Below are 18,186 nucleotides of genomic sequence, written 5' to 3' on the forward strand. Positions count from 1 at the left end.
ACATTTATTGTTTGAAACATGAATGTAAATAATGAGCACCAGGCCGTAAACTAACATTTATTTTTAGGTTTTGTGACACACAAGTTAAAAGGTGGAAAAGAACATTTCTACCAATTATTAATGTCATCTAAGATGATCTTCTCTGTTTGGTCAGGTAAAATAAATTGTATTTTACTGTAATAAAAGCACCTGTCCAGGGTGACCCCGCCTCTCGCCCCAGAACGTTAGGTGGAGATAGGCACCACACTAGGGACAAGGGTGTAAGAAAATGGATGAATGGATGGATGGATGGATGGATGGATGGAATAAAAGCAACAATAGCATTTCTCAGTGATGATTGCTGCTTGAAGACATGGATGTTTCTTTGTAAAGATAGGTGAAAAGAAAATAACCTTGAAAGAAATTAGTCCTTTAAGATCAATTTTAAAAAGAATGAAAACAGTTGTTTTTTTTTAAGAACTGTTAGAGAAACCACCAGCCGTGGTACATCGATTGAGTTAAAAGGAGAATAATTAGATGTTGGATTTATTTTCCCCCACTTCTCAGTAGTTATGCTCCCCCAAAAAAAAAAGGCTGGATATTTTCACTGCAAGTTTATGCTCCAGCAAAAACATTTTAAACAAATTTACCAAGGGTGTCAATAAAAGTGTCCGTCGCCATCATAAATCCTCAAGTAAGCAAAAAAAACCAAAAAAACAAGTATGTGTGTTTGGTGTCCTGAAATCATATTGGCCGACTGTTTGCTTTAAATTTTCTTATCACATCATTACATCAATAATTCAATAAAGGGCACATATAATCTTAATAAAAAAAAGTAATTAAAAACTGTAAAACATGTACGGATCTTTAATCTTGCCAAGAAAGGCAATCATAGATCAAGTTATCAAAAGAAATGATATAGTTTACCATTAATGATAATGTCTATCACATGGAAATACAAATATTTGAAGAGGAAATACTAGGTACTATAAAAAGCAGCAGGAGACTGAATGAGAGCTAAACACTGATCAGCTGGAGCCTCAGACAGGAAACTGAGTCCTCATCATGTCTGCCAGTTGAGGATCAGCCTCCGACAACGCAGCCTGCAGGTGCTCAAACTGTACAAGAGAAGAAAAGGGGAAGGGTGGAAATGACGTGTTTATTTTCCACAGGAGGTGGTGTGGTGGGACAGTCTGTCAGACTAATTAGACAGCAGGTCTAAAATAAAACCTCTCAATATAAATAGCAAAAACAGGAGAGGCTTTTATTTAGATCACAGTAATGTTATTTGTACAGGAGAATTTAAAATCCATTTTTGCACAATTTTCCATTCATTTGAATTTGGATCTTGTGCGACAAAAGTTTATTCCAAGAAATGCTTCATGTAAGATACGTGAAAAGCCTATGTGATACATCTCTCTCCAAACCTGCGTAATTGTTAGAAATAAGCCTAAACTGAATTTTTTATTTTACACTAACCTGTACTGTTTTCACTCAAATACATTAAAGTGACTTTCAGTGTCATCTGATACTCGTTCACATTACATCTGGCTTTTATAAACATCAAACTTTGGTCAGTTTGATAATATTGTTGCACATTGAGAATGCTTGTAACAGCAGCTGATTACAGACGATATGCCAAAGAAATACAATAAGACCAATTCATAAAAAAAGGAAAAGTTTAAATAGTAATATGTCTGAAGAGAGAACTTACAGAAGTCTTAAAATTGGGAAGCAAACAGGCTGCAGCTGCTTGGCAAGTTTTCTGTGTCAGGTCGTCATTCTTTATTAAATCTGTAACCGTGTCCTACAGTGAAACAGTACAGAAACATGAGATCATTTACAGTTATCTGGCTGTACGTCTGTGATAATAGGAAAAAAATTGCAATATTTAATTGATTACCTTTGTAATATTAAGGCAAATGTCAGCTAGAAACTCTGAGGTGATCTCTGCAAGTATCTGCAGCTGGTCATTTGCTTCGTCTTTGTTGGAATCTTCCTTTTTGCACTCGCTTTGATGCTGGCACACCCGAAAGACTGACCCAATCAGAGACGGACCTGGATAGCGGGAAAAAGAAAACAAAAAACAAAAAAACAAAAAATTATTTGAAGAGTAAAAGTCGATCTGGGATATCAGTCCAAAAAGACTTAAAAGTTTTGAAGCAGGTGGAACAGTGGAGATGTTTGGAAACTTACTTGTGTCGTTTCTGCTGCACCACGTATCCTGGCATCTATAAAGAGCCTGCAGCACAGACAGCGCCTGAATTAAAATGCTTTTCTGCTCATGCAGGACAACCGGAAGATCATTTAGCTGACAGAGGTCCTCGCACACAACGTCACTAACAAACTCCCACAGTGGTTTGCCAGGTCCATCAGGCGCCGCTGGGGAAAACAATGACATGTCTTTTCTCAACTCGACGTTTAAACCTTGAACCTCTTGAGACTGAAATCTGATGAAAGAAACGTTACCAAAAACCTGAATGCCCTCCTCTACAGTGGTGAGAAGTTGGAAGATGTGAAGATAAACCTCCAGACCATCGGGACTCTCAGACCTGCGAAAATATAAACATCAATATAATGGAACTTCACATGAATGTGGCTTTATGAAGCTGTTGCCAAAAGACAGGTAAGTTGCTGCACAGTGAAATCATTAACATGCTACAAAAAAAAATTTAAAAATCAGCTTCTTTTTTCAAATGCAGCTTTTGTAACACGAGTGGCATTTATTCATTAGTAGTTGGCTCTGAAGAAGGATAAAAAGAGAAGGGGAAGACATGCAGTGAAGCTCAAATTGTCAAATTAAGGGATTTTAATACGTGTTTGAACCAGCCTGGTCCAGGTTGAAAACACAGACTTCAAATAAAGATAAAGTTAGTAAATACAAAACACACTTTTACAATGATGGTTTAATTGATTCAAAGAGGAAAAAACACTAAACCAACTTGACGCTAACTGAACCACTCCACACGTCTCGCTGCGCTAGGAAATCATTTATTCTCCTGCAATGCCACTTTCCATAGATCGTAGAGATAAGCGCATGTTTGACATACTCATCTTCATCCACATTTTAGATGGATTATTTATTTATTAATTTATTTGGCAAGGACAACGCACAACAATTAGCATTTCTGTAAGTAGGCTGTAAATATCTGTTGACCCTGGACAATGTTCCTGTTGATTTTTATATTTAAGAAAAGAAAAACACAGCTGAATAAAAACAAAAAAACTTTCAAAAGCATCCTGTTAATGTTAATAAGAAAAGAGGTGAAATATCCAGCCAGTGTTAAAACCCATCTGAATGTCTTTAAAAGAGCCAAATTATTAATATATCCATGACCATTACCAGAGCATGTAAATGTCTGAACAGCACTGTGTGTGTGTGTGTGTGTGTGTATCAATCACTAAATGTGTGGCAAGTGTCAAAGCCGCGTGCTCCTGTCACATCAATAATTATTCATTTCATTCATATATGGTTCTTACAATCACTGTGACCCAAATACTACAAGGTTCAACTGGAGTCAGGTAGTGACCTGATCCTGTTTGTCATTTTTACAGCTCTTAGCAGCAGCTGGTGAGTTGGCTGGAAGTTGACAAGGAAGGGAGTACGAGCCAAACCTTTAAGCCTTTTCCTAAGCCTGTTACATGTCAGCATTTTCTCAGCCACTGCTTCTCTCCTCTTTATTTTTGCTATATATTTAAAAGGTAAAGTCAATATTTTTCTGTGGAACCTTTCTGTGTCCAAATACAGAAATGGAAAAGTTAGCAACACAATGAAAGGCGTCGGATCTGTCAGGAAAAACTTGGATACCACTTCTTTCCCACCTGAGCTGCTTTGCTGCCTCAAGGAGACACAAGCTCAACTCCAGACTGATGTCCCCATCTCGCTCCTTCTCATCACTCGGCTGAGATGTGATCCAGCACTTCATTAATTCTTCATCGAGGTCGAACAGTTTGTCGATCAGCTCTCCCACCTTCTCCAGCAGATCAGCTGAGTAACACAGATGAGAATAAATTAGACAGCAGGCAAACAAATGTGGAAAGTCAAAGAGAAAAACTTCAAAATCACAGTGCTGCAAGAAAATGTAAGGTTTTTTTTTAATTATTTTTTTAACAAATACAAGCAATCAGCAAATAAATAGAAAGCATAACATGAAAGTAGAGTACTGTTAGTAGAACTGCTCATGATGAAGCACAGGCTGGAGCACACAGATGTCTGCTGTCGTATTCGCTGAAGCCACAGGGAACAGAAGTCTTTTTGAGACAAACAGGTCAACAGCAGTCTGCAAACATAACGAGAGGAATTAACGATACTCTATTAGTCCCTGATTTTCATTAGTTAGGGAAGATTAAAATGATACCTGCTGGTTTCTAGAAGGGTTGGGGGATCAGCATCTCCCAGAAGAAGCAACAGCACAGCACTGTGGTCACACCAGGGAGTTGCATTAGATATCAGAAAGGTAGCAGGAGCAAAATGCTTAATAAATAACTGGAGAGCTTAGTTGCCACTCACCCCAAATCCTCGTTTTGGCTGAGAGTTGCACATGTGTCAGGAAAACAGGCAATATTCCCAAGGATTCCTACACAAATTTCCTAGAGAAAGAAAAAATGATAGGTATAAAGTTGAAATGAAAACATTATTCATAGGACTAGTATTATAGGGACATTTATTGATCATTTAAGATTGAAATCTGGCGTGAATGAAAAGCACTTCACTCACTGTAAGACGTGGGCAGCGAGATTTGGCTATGACTCCAAGAAGGATATCAGCCGCTTTGAATTCTTGTAGGAAACCCGCCACGTCCTGCACGCATTAGGGCCGTAAGCAGTAAATATTAAAGCTGGATTATTGTTACATCATGCCTATAAATTCAACAGCTAAATGCACTGTGCGAGAAGATCTGCAATCTCCAGTTTAATTCCACATTTCCTTATGTAAATCTTCTTTAATTTTAATATCCACAATCTTTACAACAGAGCTACATTTTAGGCACAAATGAATTTAGATGTTTACAATTAACTTCATAAATGCATTTAAGCATTTTTTTTTTTAGTTTAATGTGCAGCAGAATATGGTTATTCAAGTACTGCACCTTATCCATGGCCATGTCCCAAACTCTGCACAGATCTTCTTCGTCATCGTCAGAGAGCTGCATCTGATCGTCTGAGTTCTCTTCTGAATGCTCTGTAATCGTCTGGAAAACAACGTGAGTTTGCAGAGATTTAAATATTAGTAGCAGTGAACACAAAATAAAGGATGCTTCAAATAACTTTGAAATGGGTGCAAAAAAAGAGAACTCGAGAGATTTTTGGCTTGGGATGAAGTTTTGCTGCTAAAAAAGAAAAATCCTATTTTGTATATTCCGAATGCAACTTTATATTAGATTATGTTGGCTTTCTATCTGCATGTTTTAAACTTAAGACACGCTAAAAGTTAGTGATTAGGAAACAGGACTTAGCACGGCAGTCCACCTACCTGAATGAGTCGAGTCAGCGTGCTGAAAAGCCAGTGCTTGCTGTAAACGGTGTCTCCGATGGCATCCAGATCTTCTCCCTCGTCTCCATCAGCTTGGTCCGGGGGTGGCGACGGGTTACGATCCATATGAGGAGACTGGGGTCCGGGTGGAGGTGGGGATCTCTCATTTTCTTCCGGCTCAGCACCATCAACGCTGGTGTCTTAAGGAATAAACAGAGACGCTCAATATAAATCGAAGAGCCTTTCAATATGAATGAATCTTGTTAATGAGGACTTTAAAGATCATTGCCGTAGCAGAAAAGCACGAATGTTTAAGGAATATTATATAGACTTTCCTTCAGTATTAAGCTATTATTTTAATGCTAACTTACAAATAAATTAGTTTTTAAAATGTTTATGTGCTAAATAGTAAAACAGATCCACCAAAGTATTCCTACAGTGAATAACTCAATGAAAGTTATTGTATCAGTTTTAGAGCTCTTTTCCTGTTCGTTTTGTTAGAAAAGTATATTGTTAAACCCATAAATATGTTGTCGATGTGAATAATCCAATGTTAGACGCATATAAACCACGTGATTTTAGCTACTTAAGCCTCAGAAACCATTTAGATTAGGTACTAAATAGACATATTTAAGCTAGTTACCGTCGCAAGTCGCTCCTACGGGCAGTAGTTTAACATTAAGTGTCAAATATAAACATGATAGGTTTAAACTTACCCATGGGGACCGTTCTGAGCAAAGAGATCTGGTTATCTAACGTTACATTAAAGTTTTAGAAAATTTTAAATTGCAACACCGCTCAATTTCAAACAGTCTCCATGTATGATGGTCACATTGGCTGCGCATGCGCGACTGATCTTGTTATGGTTGAGAACTTGAATGTAAAACACATATCGCCCCCTGTAGGTAGAAAGCGAAAATGTCAGGTCCTCCTCAGGTCTCACTCAAGTCTTCTTCCTCATTGTGTAAAATGAACTGCTGACCTCTGAATAATGCAAGAAATAACCTAAAATGGCAAGATATAAGAAATTACCAAAACTGAAATGAAAAGTCCAAACATCTAAGTATCATGACACAAACTGTTCAGTCTGTTTGATAGTAACTATAGGAGTTCAGACATATGTCATGTTTCCAACCTCTTTTAATAGAAATGTGTTGTCCAGTGTTCAGTGCTGTGGACGTGAATATCTCTTTTTACTAACTCACTCTGTTTAGTGATTAACAACAAAAACAGCTTTCACATGGTAGTAGAAAGTTTATAAGATGTTCAGAATAAATTTGATAATGTAAGTTGTTCTCACCTCATCCCTCAGTGTCACTCTTTGTGATTTTGTTGAACATGTTTAGTTGACCCAATGTGAAATTGATCTTTAGATTAAGCATTGTGAGTTGCAGCCTGTGTTCACTTCTGGACACAAAGTGGAAGTTCACACTTTGAACAAGGGTTAAGCAAATTATTTGAGCTTTGCAGTAGCAAAACTTTTAGCTTAGGTGATAAGAAGGTATTACCTGAGTTGTTTTAGGGATTATTCAGATGAAACACTTTGGTTATGCATGTGTGGCTTATATTCAGCGTTTGTAGTTAATTCCACTAAAACGTGTCAAATTTTGACCTTCTTTATGCAATTATTGAAGAAAATAAGCCACACTGTACTCCAGTCAATATTTTTACTGAAGTACATGTATTTAGTTCATTTAGACATTAACTGACTGTAGCACCATATGCTTTTACAAGTTCACAGTTTAGCTTTTGTTATTTAATATATCATTGCTCATCTTGATAGACAATAATAAGATAAAATATTTTCCACCAGCTGAAATGAAACCACTGCAGCAGATGTCCACTGTATTGAGTTTTCCGGGCGTCTCAGGCTGTGCTGCATTTTGACGCATGTTGTTTTATGGGAAACGATGACAAGTCCTGGAGGTTAAATGTATTGTCAACAATCATTATACAAATGTTGAAGTACTGCCTGTAATCCACGCTGTCTTGAGATAATTCAGAGTGGGCAACATCCTCCTTCAATCAACAGTAGAGTAATAACTACAGAGCTTTCTCATTTCACAGCTGTCCCACTGTGGGAGTGGTTCAAAGCCCTGTTTGCACTTGGAGGAGCTTAAACCTGGTGACATTTGAGAAAATACCAGCTAGCTTTGTATTTTTTTTAAACCTATAGCCTTCCAACGTGAAAATAACTTAAGTTTAAATTGAAAAGTAGGAAAATTTTAAAGAGAACTTCTGACTTACTCCTATTTATAGCTCAAGGCTGTCACTCTGTAAGCATAGTGCCAATATTCTGCAATTTTGATTTATTTTGCTAATGTTTTACAAATGAAAATGTGTAGATATGAAAAGTTTATTCTTCCATTTCCATTTTTTTCAGACATTTTGTGTGCTTACTTTTGACAGAAATTTAAATAAATATTGTTTATAATATATTTCTGTATTTGTAGTTTTGCTTTTTGGTTTTGTGTTGTTTGTATTGGTTTTCTTTTGGGGGTTTTTTTGTGTGTGCTTTTTCACTTGAAAGAATGGAAAGGTAAAAATGACAAAAAATAAATTACACTTATTCATTCCAATACAACACAACACACAGAAACATGCAGTAAGAGGAAAGAAAACTTTGGAGAGCACGAGGAGGTAAACGAGGAAAGACAAGTTTAGTAAAGTGCAGTGATTACATTGGAATAAGATCAATACTAGAGCTTGTTCTGTCAACATGACTACAGAAAAGGGATTATGGCAATCAAGGATGCAGCTTTGTCATTTCAGAAGTGCATCCTGGGCCATTCTTAGTTCAACGCAATTAAGATAATGAAATGGGTACTGCAACTAGAAGAGAGCAAATATTAACTTTTGATGACGTACGTCTGTGTTATTCAACCATTCATTCTTTCAATCAGATGCACTGAGGCAGATTTTTGTGACTTTTGTCAAAACAATATAAAACACGATTTTGGGGGTTTAACAAAAAAAACAAAAAAAAAAAAACAGGGTGTTAGACTGAACAGAAATGGTTCAGAATCAGGTTTTGTATCACAACTTTTCATTCCATCCCTTTTCACTTCCTGTCAATCCAAGTAAACAAACTATTTATTTTATAACAGTGGCCCTAAACCATTAACATGTCCTGTTGTGAATTGCATAAAGCTTTCAAAAATGTAGGAAATAATCACAAACAATTATTATCTATAAACAATTATTATCTTCTGAGAACTTTGAATTATGTTCTCCATAAATTTAGTTGTCTAATGAAATATGATAGGTGCAGCTCAATTCTCTCCTTCACTGTTTCATCGAATCTTACTTCAAAACTGGAGTCTGATAAATCTCTTTCAAAGTATGCATGTTTGAGTACATACATACTTTCAAAATTTAAAACAATTTTCTATAACTTACTCATTGTTTATCATAAAGAAATGTGGCTACATAATTACAACATCTATTATCATGAGGTCGCTAGGAGGTTTCTTTTTTGATCAGGGGTCATGATCTGTCTTTTTTTTTACAAGTCAACGGGTTAAATTTCTGTTCTGGCCTCAAACTTTTTCATACTAAAAGTTAATTAACTTTAGTGTTAATCACCTTTGAGTGTACCCAATTTAGTATTCCTTCTTAGTTGTGTTTCTGTTGTTATTTCCCTTTGATAGTAATGTATGATACATTTAGAAAAGAAGCAGAAACAAAGAGATTTATCGGACTTCATCTCCGTTTCAAAAAGATTCCTGCATAAAGGGCAATTATATTTGTTCAATAAAGAGATGAGGAGGATATAAGAATAATTTATATTGGACTTTTGAAAGGCGTCAGACAATCGTGCAAATGTTTACCATGACTTGGCAGTAAAACTTCAAGTCCCATTTGGACAGAGGGTGTGAGCAAAGAAATTTTGCTGTCTCCATATAAATGGCAGCCAGGTACGACTGACCATTTCTAGTGCTGGTGACAGCGAGTCCACAGTGGCAACCATGAGGTGGAGATCTGTGTTGTGGAGTTTCCTCGCTTTATCTGTCTTCACTTTCTCTGAGGTCCAAACCACACTGGGTAAGATTCCAACTTTACACACAAAGGAATGATTTTCTTCACGGTGAAGAAAATCACAGTGAAGATTGTCATGGATGTCTTATTGATTTCTTTGTCTCTACTTTCAACTGAGTGTAGAATTTCAAGATGTAACTAGAAATCCTCTTTTAGTTTACAACCATGTCAGCAGCATCTGCAGCACATGGGGCAGAGCTCACTTCAAGACCTTCGATGGGGATGTGTACCAGTTTCCCGGCATGTGTGAATACAACCTGATGTCCGACTGTCACGACTCCTATCAGCTCTTCTCGGTGCACATAAAGAGAGCAGAAAAGGACGGAAACCCAACCATCAGCTACTTGTCAGTCACCGTCAATGAACTTTTGTTTCACATCAGCAAGAGCTGGGTCACTGTCAACTATGAGAAGTGAGTAAAATGAAGAGATAGAGCTGAGAAAAGCACAGATATGTTAGCCTCACAGTAAAAAACAACAACAAATGTCTACTAAATGTTTTTCTTTTACCAGAGTCCCTCTGCCTTACTACAAGGGAGGGGTGCAAGTGGAAAATAATGCTGCTTACATCAAGTTTCAGAGCAAAGTCGGGTTCACTGTCATGTGGAACGGAGAAGATGCTGTGATGGTAAAAACTAACCTTTCAAACAAATGAACTTGGTCTTTTATGATTTACAACAATAATTACTACTTTCTAATGTCTCTTTTGAAAGGCAACTTATTAATTAGGCTAGGTCATTATGAACATTTTACATTCTATTGGTCATTTTTTAGCACATTGATGATCTATTGTATTGTCTTTGCAATGGTATTTCTGGTGTAAAGATTTAATTTAGGACTCTTTCTTGTACATGTTTTAGGTGGAAATTGATACTGACTTTGCAAACCGAACTTGTGGACTTTGTGGAGACTTCAATGGTGTCCCAGTATACAATGAGTTCATTAATTATGGTATGTATAGGGTAATTTAGTCTGAGTTGATTCTTTTAGGTTCTGTGATATGACATTTTGATCTGATCTGATCTGATTTGATCTGATCTGATCGCTCACAGGCCGTAAAATCAGCCCCATTGAGTTTGGAAACAAACACAAAGCCCACCACCCAAATGATGACTGCGAGGACCCGTATGAGGAGGAAGGTGGACTGCTGGAGGTTGAGACTGTCTCAGATTCCTGCAAGGAATATGTGAGTTTACTATTCAGTTAATATATGCATCTTTACAACATTTTAATAAGTACCCAGAAGCTAACTTCACTCCTGTTTTTCTGTTTTTTTTTTTTTCTCTACAGCTCACTTTCTGTGAAAACATGTTTTTGTCAGAGTCCTGGAGCTCATGCACTAAACTGATTAACCATGAAGTTTACATCCAGGCCTGTGTAAAGGACATGTGTGGCTGCAATAACAATACCAATGACTTCTGTGTCTGCAGCACGCTGTCTGAGTTTTCTCGACAGTGTTCCCATGCAGGAGGACAGCCTCCCAACTGGAGGACAGCTCAGTTCTGTGGTAAGAGTTTTATTCTTTCTGTAGCTTTTGGATATGATGTGGCAAGATTCTGTTAACTGGAATTATCAGAGTAAGAAATAAACGTGAAATTTCAGTTAAAACCTTTGTGAAACGAAAAGCACGTTTTCTGCAAAATGTCTTATAAATATGTCATATAAGTTCACTTTTTCCGTAAAAACAGATAAATTAAAACCCTTCTTCGCCTGTCTTAATTCTCACATCTCGTTGTCACAGCCAAAGAATGCCCTTACAACATGGTCTATGAAGAAAGCGGCTCCCCTTGCATGGATACTTGCACACATCAGGACACAAGTTCACTCTGTGAGGACCACAAAATGGACGGATGCTTCTGTCCTTCTGGTTAGTTCATATAACATTTTAGATTAAATGATCCCTCTGGATTTTTTAAATAAAATTCCACTGAAATAAAATAAAAAATGCCTTTCCTCAGGAACGGTGTTTGATGATATTTCTGAGAGAGGCTGTATTCCTCAGTCTGAATGTCAGTGCAAGCGTGACAAAATCTACAACCCTGGAGACGTTTACCGAATAGATCAAGAGGAATGGTATGTCAAGATGCTTAGTCATGTATACAGATTGTGTAAAATAAAGTATTTTATGTTAACTATAAATATATATCTTATTTCAGCACATGCTTTGAGGGAATGTGGGATTGCATCACCCTTGAAACACCGGCTACATGTGCAGTTGAACAAGGTTCATATTTCACTACTTTTGATGGGAAAACTTACACTTTCCATGGGGATTGTTACTACACTCTGGCAAAGGTGGAAAGCAAGGTAAATGAGCAATTTAATAACATGCTTAGTGCAGTAAGATGAGACTTTTCTTGTCTTTTTTTTTTTTAATTAATTGTGACTTCAATGTACATTTTAGGACGGAGTGAGCCCAAACTTTACCCTCCTGGCCCAGCTGGTGCCTTGTGCTTACCAACAGTTTGACACATGCCTGAAGTCCCTTAAAATCCTGCTAAACAATGACAAAAATAACGTGAGTAAAATAACATAACCATTTAATAAGATTAAACTGTGAAAACTTATCTGACTCGTTTTTGTTTCCTCAGGTGCTATCATTCATCTCTGATGGTGGAGTTCAGCAGAACATGCAGACTGTCACTCTGCCGTACCAATCAGGTAGGCAAAAAGTCTGAATTAAACAGTATTCTTCCAGGTTCCATTTAAATTTAAGTCTGATCTTATATTAATCTGTTTATTTTAGGAGACATCAGCATTTTCCACGCCTCATCCTTTCACATCTTGATGCAGACCAGATTCGGGTTGCAGATTCAGATCCAGCATGTCCCTCTCATGCAAGTCTACATCAGCCTGGAGAAAAGCTACACATCAAAGACACGTGGTGAGTTTTGCATTTGTCTCAACAACAAACGTTTGTGTGCTGATTGTTAAGCATCGTCTGCACCTTCCATCACTAGTCAGTGTCTAAAATAACAGCTTGGAGCCGACTACAAAAAGATCACAACTGTGCATTTATTAAACAGAAATTAGAGTCAAATAGAAGACACTGATATTTTTGATTGTGTCAACGTTATCCTCCCCCCCCAAGAAACACTAAAATATACTCTATTCATTTTTATGGACCAACATCTTTTCTTCAGTTTTCAAAATGTTAAAATAAGTGATGTCTTCAGGTTTATGTGGGAACTTCAACATGATCTTGAGTGATGAAATGAAGACTCCTCAGGGGATTGTGGAGGGAACTGCAGCAACCTTCAGTAACTCTTGGAAGGCTAACCTCATGTGCTCAGACATTGAGGAAAGACTTGATGATCCATGTTCCCTCAGTTTGGAAAACGGTAACTAACAATTGTGGAATTTTTTTATTCTTTTGAAAGATATGGTCTGCTCTTAGTTGCTAAGTCTTATGTTTTAAATAATGTAGAGATTCAAATTAAAGCTACTGCTCCCTCCCCCCTCTTCCCTTTAGAGATGTATGCCAAACACTGGTGCGCCTTACTTGTGAGTCCAGACAGTGCTTTTGCCCAGTGCCGATCGGTGGTGGATCCCGAGATGTTTCACAAGGTATGAAAAAAAGTATTTTCACAATTCTACCACATTCAGCAGCTGCTCTTGATCTTCTGCAACTCAACAACAAGCTGGGATAGCTCTAATGCCAAAGTAAACATTAAAACTGCTATTTCTTTTAACAAATAAAGGTTTTTTTTCATGTCTACCTGTGTTTTAAGGATGATCTGTACATTATAGAACTATCCAGTTAGATTTGACATGCCTGAGAATTTTATATTTTGATCAAAAGATAATCAAACACAATCCTGATTCCTCACTAAAAGTAAGGTAACAGTTCACTGAAGTGCTCTATCAGAAGGAGCATATAGTGACTTCATCCCGCCATGGTGTACACTCATATTTTCCTAAGGCACTTACCCTGTTTTAATTTTTGATCGACAATGCAAATGATTAATTTGACATGCAAATAACTGATAGAAAACTTGCTTGAAGTGCCCCAAAGGCTGTGCAACCCTGGGCGAAGAGTCACACTGCTCATTTTCAGTAATCACCACTGGTTATATTTGGCGGAACGATCATTTTTGAGTGTGTTTTCTGTGTCCTGCAGCGATGCATCTACTCCACCTGTAGCTGCGAGAAGAGCGAGGCATGTTTGTGTGCCGTCTTCTCTTCTTATGCTCGAGCTTGTGCAGAAAAGGGAGTTTTCCTGACAAACTGGAGAGATAATGTGTGTGGTAAGAATACCATTTTTTAAGTTGTGAATAATTATTTAAAGTATTATTGCCCTCATTTGTGAGACATGAAACTTCTAAGCAATCGTCTTCTTGAAATCCACAAAACAGATACAGAGACAAAGAGCTGCCCGGCATCTCAGACCTTCTCTTACACACATCAGAGATGCCAGCTGACATGCAGGTCTTTGAGCTCGGAGCAGCAGAGCTGCACCTCGGACTTCTTGCCTGTGGACGGCTGCTCCTGTGCTGAGGGTCTCTACTTGGATGAAAACGGCCTTTGTGTTCCAGTGGAAAAATGTTCCTGCTTCTATAACGGCAATTACATTAAGCCAGGGACATCCATCAACATCAGAGATGAGCACTGGTGATTAAATGAAAACTAAATGTGTGGTATCTGTCAGTTTTTATCATAATATCCTGCATGCACCTTACAGGATTTTTAATGTCTTCTTCTAGTGTGTGCAATAATGGAGTACTTCATTGTCATTCTTGGAGAAGCCGCATGTCATGTTAGTTTGTTTCTACTCTTCTCTCCCTTTCATAGCTCCCTTATTCGGTTGATTGACTATAAAGTAAAAATGATTCTTTTTTTTGTTATAGTGTGTCCTTATCCAAAAGTCTACTTCAACTGTTCCTCTGCAACCGCTGGAGACCTTGGGCTACAGTGTGCTAAAACTTGTTCGAATCTGGAAAGTGATGAATGTGTGAGTAGATGTTATTAAAGCCACTGAGCCTCAGCGAGTTTGTGCAATAATTGTTTCTGTGATATCTGTGGATTGTCTATTTGGATTGTAGTGTTTTTATAGTATGAAAACAAATTTAACAAAAAATGGCAAATGCTTTTTGTTTCAAATTCTTACAATCTTTCTCCCCTCCCAGCTTTTTACAGAGTGTGAGTCTGGCTGTCGGTGTCCGGACGGCCTCCTCGAAGACGGCAAAGGGGACTGTGTGAAAGTAACTGACTGTCCATGCAAGCACAACGGACGTATTTTTGCTCCCGGAGCAGTGATCCCTGACCTGTGCAATACCTGGTAAGCCCATATTTGAAATACAATTATAATTTGTATAATGCATACCTTGTTTCAATGTCAAGTTGTTACAATGTTACTTTGCAGTTTATTTAAAAACTATTCAACAATTTATCAATTTCTTTGAAATCTAGCGATTGTAAAAGTGGAAAATGGCATTGCACTGACAAAAAATGCCCAGCATCTTGTATTATTTATGGAAGTGGGCACTACAACACATTTGATCAAAGGACATATGGATTTCAGGGTGAATGTGGTTACGTCGCTGTCAAGGTAAATGAAATTCAAGACTGTTGGAGATTATTACTCACACACACACTGAATGCTTAATGAAAATTTTTCTTTTTAAGAATAAATGTGGCAACAAAACAGCTGAGAACAACTTTGGAGTTATTACAGAAAATGTTCCCTGTGGCTCTTCGGGAACCACCTGCTCCAAAATTGTCAGAATTCAACTAGGGGTAAGTCCAGACAAAATATTTCTGATCCTAAAGTAGTTGAATATTACATTTCAGAGTTATTTGCAAGAAAGAGGTAATGTTATGTTAACAATAGCTACTGAAACAGAAATCTCTTTTGTGTTCTAGCGAACAGAAATCAAACTAATAAAGGGTAAATATATCGAGGAAGATCTGGGACATGGCAACCTGATTCAGTACAGAATAAGGAGGGTCGGCTTGTACCTGGTGGTAGAATCAAAAATTGGTGTGGCGTTGATATGGGATCGAAAAACAGCTGTTCGCATCCTTCTGGAGCCCCAGCACGCCGTGAGTAACAGTCAATGTTTATTAAGAATGACAGGAATCTTTTACAGATGGATATCAAATTTTCTTTAAAAATGTATTTTGTGACTAATTAGTTGCCTGGTGTGACTGTTTGCACAGGGTTCAGTGTGTGGCTTGTGTGGAAATTTTGATGGCAACGGACTGAACGACTTCACCACCCAGGGTCAGCTGGTGGTGAGCAACCCTCTAGAGTTTGCAAACAGCTGGAAAGTTCAGAGCACTTGCCCAGATAAGGAAGAGATTGTGGATTCTTGTGCAGCTGCACCCATGAGACATCAATGGTCAAAAATGATGTGCAGCATCATAACAGGGAATACATTCAAAGACTGCCACCATAAGGTCTGAATAATTTAGTTCTGTTTTTTGCAATAAAATAGTAAACATATTCCATTTTCTTATATTGGTTTGTTTTATTTTGCAAACAAACAGGTTGATCCCCACACCTTTTATGACAACTGTGTGAAAGACTCGTGCGCCTGCGACACTGGAGGAGATTGTGAGTGTTTCTGCTCAGCTGTCGCAGCCTACGCTCAGGCTTGCACAGAGGCTGGAGTTTGTGTTGCATGGAGAACCCCAGACATCTGCCGTGAGTAAACTATAACACTCTTTGATTAAAATGATGCTTTTGCCTTTGAGGCACCATGTTCATCTCTGCAGAGACTTTGTAGAAGTGGCTTTCAAATTGCTTGTCATCACCATAAAAAAAGCATTCCTTTCTTGGCTACTCACTTTTGAAGTGCTAGCATCTTGGGTTCTTAACCTTATTTTTTAAAATGTAATAATTTCAGCATTATTAGTGTCCTTAGGCTCTTACTCAAAACTTTATCTCTAAAGAGTATATCTATCACAAGACTTTGTTGAATTTTGAAGGAGTTCTTGAATTTTAACGAATGACTGTTATACTCAGGTGAAATGTAAATTATGTTCCCTTACAAAGTGTACTAAAAAGTGGAAATTTGGAGTTTTGTTCAAAACATTTAGATTTATTTTAACAAGAATATTGCATTTGAATCATGCCAAAAGCACAATGATGACTATAAAAAGAGTTACATTTTCTTCACAAATGTTAATGAAATATGAATTGGTTTGTAAGTATGTATTTGAGGCCGTATCTGCGATTTGAACCTAAGTCGATGAAAGAAAACTGGCACACCTAATTCTTGTTTTGTACACACATTAAGTTGTTTTTTGTGCACACAAGAAAGTGAACAAGCTGTAAAACATGTTTTTAATCAAGTATGTGTTTGTAAAATAAAGAAAGCCGGCTGTTGTGTATTAACCCTCCAATAGCCCTAAGAGGGGTCAGGTGGATCCTGCGTGAGATTTTTACCCTATGTGTCATCCCATCAGGGTCACACTATGCCTTTCTTCTCCATTGTCCAACTGTGATACTTGCCTCACTCCTCCTGAGTGACAAGCTATGACTGTGGGAAAGTTGAATCGAAAATCATAATTGAATAATTGGTATAGGTCCTAAGTTGACATCTCGGTACTAGGTTCTATTGCTTCTGCTTCACATGCTGGATGATTAATCTCAGTCTCTCAGGAATATTAAATCAACACTTAACACCTGACTAAAACATGATAATTCCACCAGACAATATGGAAAACAAAAATTCAAGTTTCTATAAAAAGTTGTAAACACTTTTCTTAAAATATTTCAGTTCAAAATTGGTTTAATTAAAAATCTTATTCAAATCAGTCATGATCAAATATTCTTCAATGATTTGTGAATTTTATCTTACACAATAAAATTATAATGTCTTTATCCAGGTAATTTTAAGAAATGTATCCCATGGTGTGTAACATTTCTGAATGTTACTGACATCTGCTATGCTTTCATTTTTAGCTGTTTTTTGTGATTACTATAACAGCCCAGATGAGTGTACATGGCACTACAGTCCTTGCCACACACCTTGTTACAAGAGCTGTTTGAACCCACAAGGGATTTGTAACAACCCGATACCTAATCTGGAGGGTAAGAATGCCATTAATGATCAAATTTTTATTTTAGCATTGTATCTATGTAGTGTACAACATATTTGATGTGCTTTTTACAGGTTGTTATCCAGTATGCCCAGAAGATAAGCCAATTTTTGATGAGAAGAATCAGACATGTGTGGAAGAATGTGCATATTGCTTGTACAATGGGACAATATATGAAGATCATGATGTGATATACAATGTCACTGACAAGATGGGAATGTGCTACTACGCAATCTGCATTAATACAACTGTGATACGCACAAGTGAACCCTGTGCAACAAGCCCACCATCAATTTCCACAACTGAACCTCCAACTCCAGAGCCAACTACAACTACAACTACACCTCCCTCTACAACAACTCCAGAGCCAACTACAACAACTACAACTACACCTCCCACTACAACTCCAGAGACAACTACAACCAAAACAACTGCACCTACCCCTAACCCTCCGACAACTACAAGGACTCCTACAACCACAACTACACCTCTCACTCCAACTCCAGAGCCAACTACAACCACAACAACAACTGTATCTCCCACTACAACAACTCCACAGTCAACTACAACCAAAACAACTACACCTACACCTCCGACAACTACAAAGCCTCCTACAACCACAACTACACCTCTCACTCCAACTCCAGAGCC

The 18,186-nt window shown here is 37.6% G+C and overlaps 2 protein-coding genes across 2 annotated transcripts; one reads left to right on the forward strand and one right to left on the reverse strand.

Annotated features, from left to right (window-relative positions):
* Positions 1-351: 351 nt before the first annotated feature.
* On the reverse strand, positions 352-6,319 carry saal1 (serum amyloid A-like 1). Its single transcript, XM_015032963.1, has 13 exons — positions 6,169-6,319; positions 5,453-5,652; positions 5,070-5,171; positions 4,697-4,780; positions 4,490-4,569; positions 4,338-4,397; positions 4,144-4,259; positions 3,802-3,967; positions 2,449-2,531; positions 2,176-2,361; positions 1,883-2,037; positions 1,694-1,786; positions 352-1,097 (listed from the first exon to the last, which is right to left on the reverse strand). The coding sequence occupies exons 1-13, from the start codon at positions 6,170-6,172 to the stop codon at positions 1,020-1,022; spliced, it is 1,407 nt and encodes a 468-aa protein (XP_014888449.1). The 5' UTR covers positions 6,173-6,319; the 3' UTR covers positions 352-1,019.
* A 3,091-nt stretch (positions 6,320-9,410) lies between these two features.
* Positions 9,411-17,983, forward strand: LOC106947721 (mucin-2-like; the record flags this gene model as incomplete). Its single annotated transcript, XM_015032912.1, has 26 exons — positions 9,411-9,496; positions 9,647-9,902; positions 10,003-10,117; positions 10,350-10,440; positions 10,542-10,675; positions 10,780-10,996; positions 11,231-11,356; positions 11,448-11,562; positions 11,646-11,796; positions 11,894-12,007; positions 12,081-12,150; positions 12,236-12,373; positions 12,666-12,830; positions 12,962-13,056; positions 13,610-13,736; positions 13,845-14,100; positions 14,193-14,245; positions 14,337-14,440; positions 14,616-14,767; positions 14,899-15,037; positions 15,115-15,225; positions 15,352-15,531; positions 15,649-15,888; positions 15,979-16,135; positions 17,399-17,527; positions 17,610-17,983. Coding segments are annotated over exons 1-26 (3,885 nt in total), but the record flags the coding sequence as incomplete, so codon positions are not given.
* Between the last annotated feature and the right edge of the window lie 203 nt (positions 17,984-18,186).

The sequence above is a fragment of the Poecilia latipinna genome, unplaced genomic scaffold, assembly GCF_001443285.1.
Source record: "Poecilia latipinna isolate Pla-1442-1.1 unplaced genomic scaffold, P_latipinna-1.0 Scaffold254, whole genome shotgun sequence".
Classification (NCBI taxonomy): Eukaryota; Metazoa; Chordata; class Actinopteri; order Cyprinodontiformes; family Poeciliidae; genus Poecilia; species Poecilia latipinna.

Excerpts from the sequence above, each read along its gene's own strand:
- saal1 (XM_015032963.1), bottom strand. Across the intron at positions 2,038-2,175 it reads GTGCAGCAGAAACGACACAA|GTCCGTCTCTGATTGGGTCA; the intron begins GTAAGTTTCCAA and ends CCCGCTATCCAG. Across the intron at positions 1,098-1,693 it reads TTCCCAATTTTAAGACTTCT|TTTGAGCACCTGCAGGCTGC; the intron begins GTAAGTTCTCTC and ends TCTCTTGTACAG.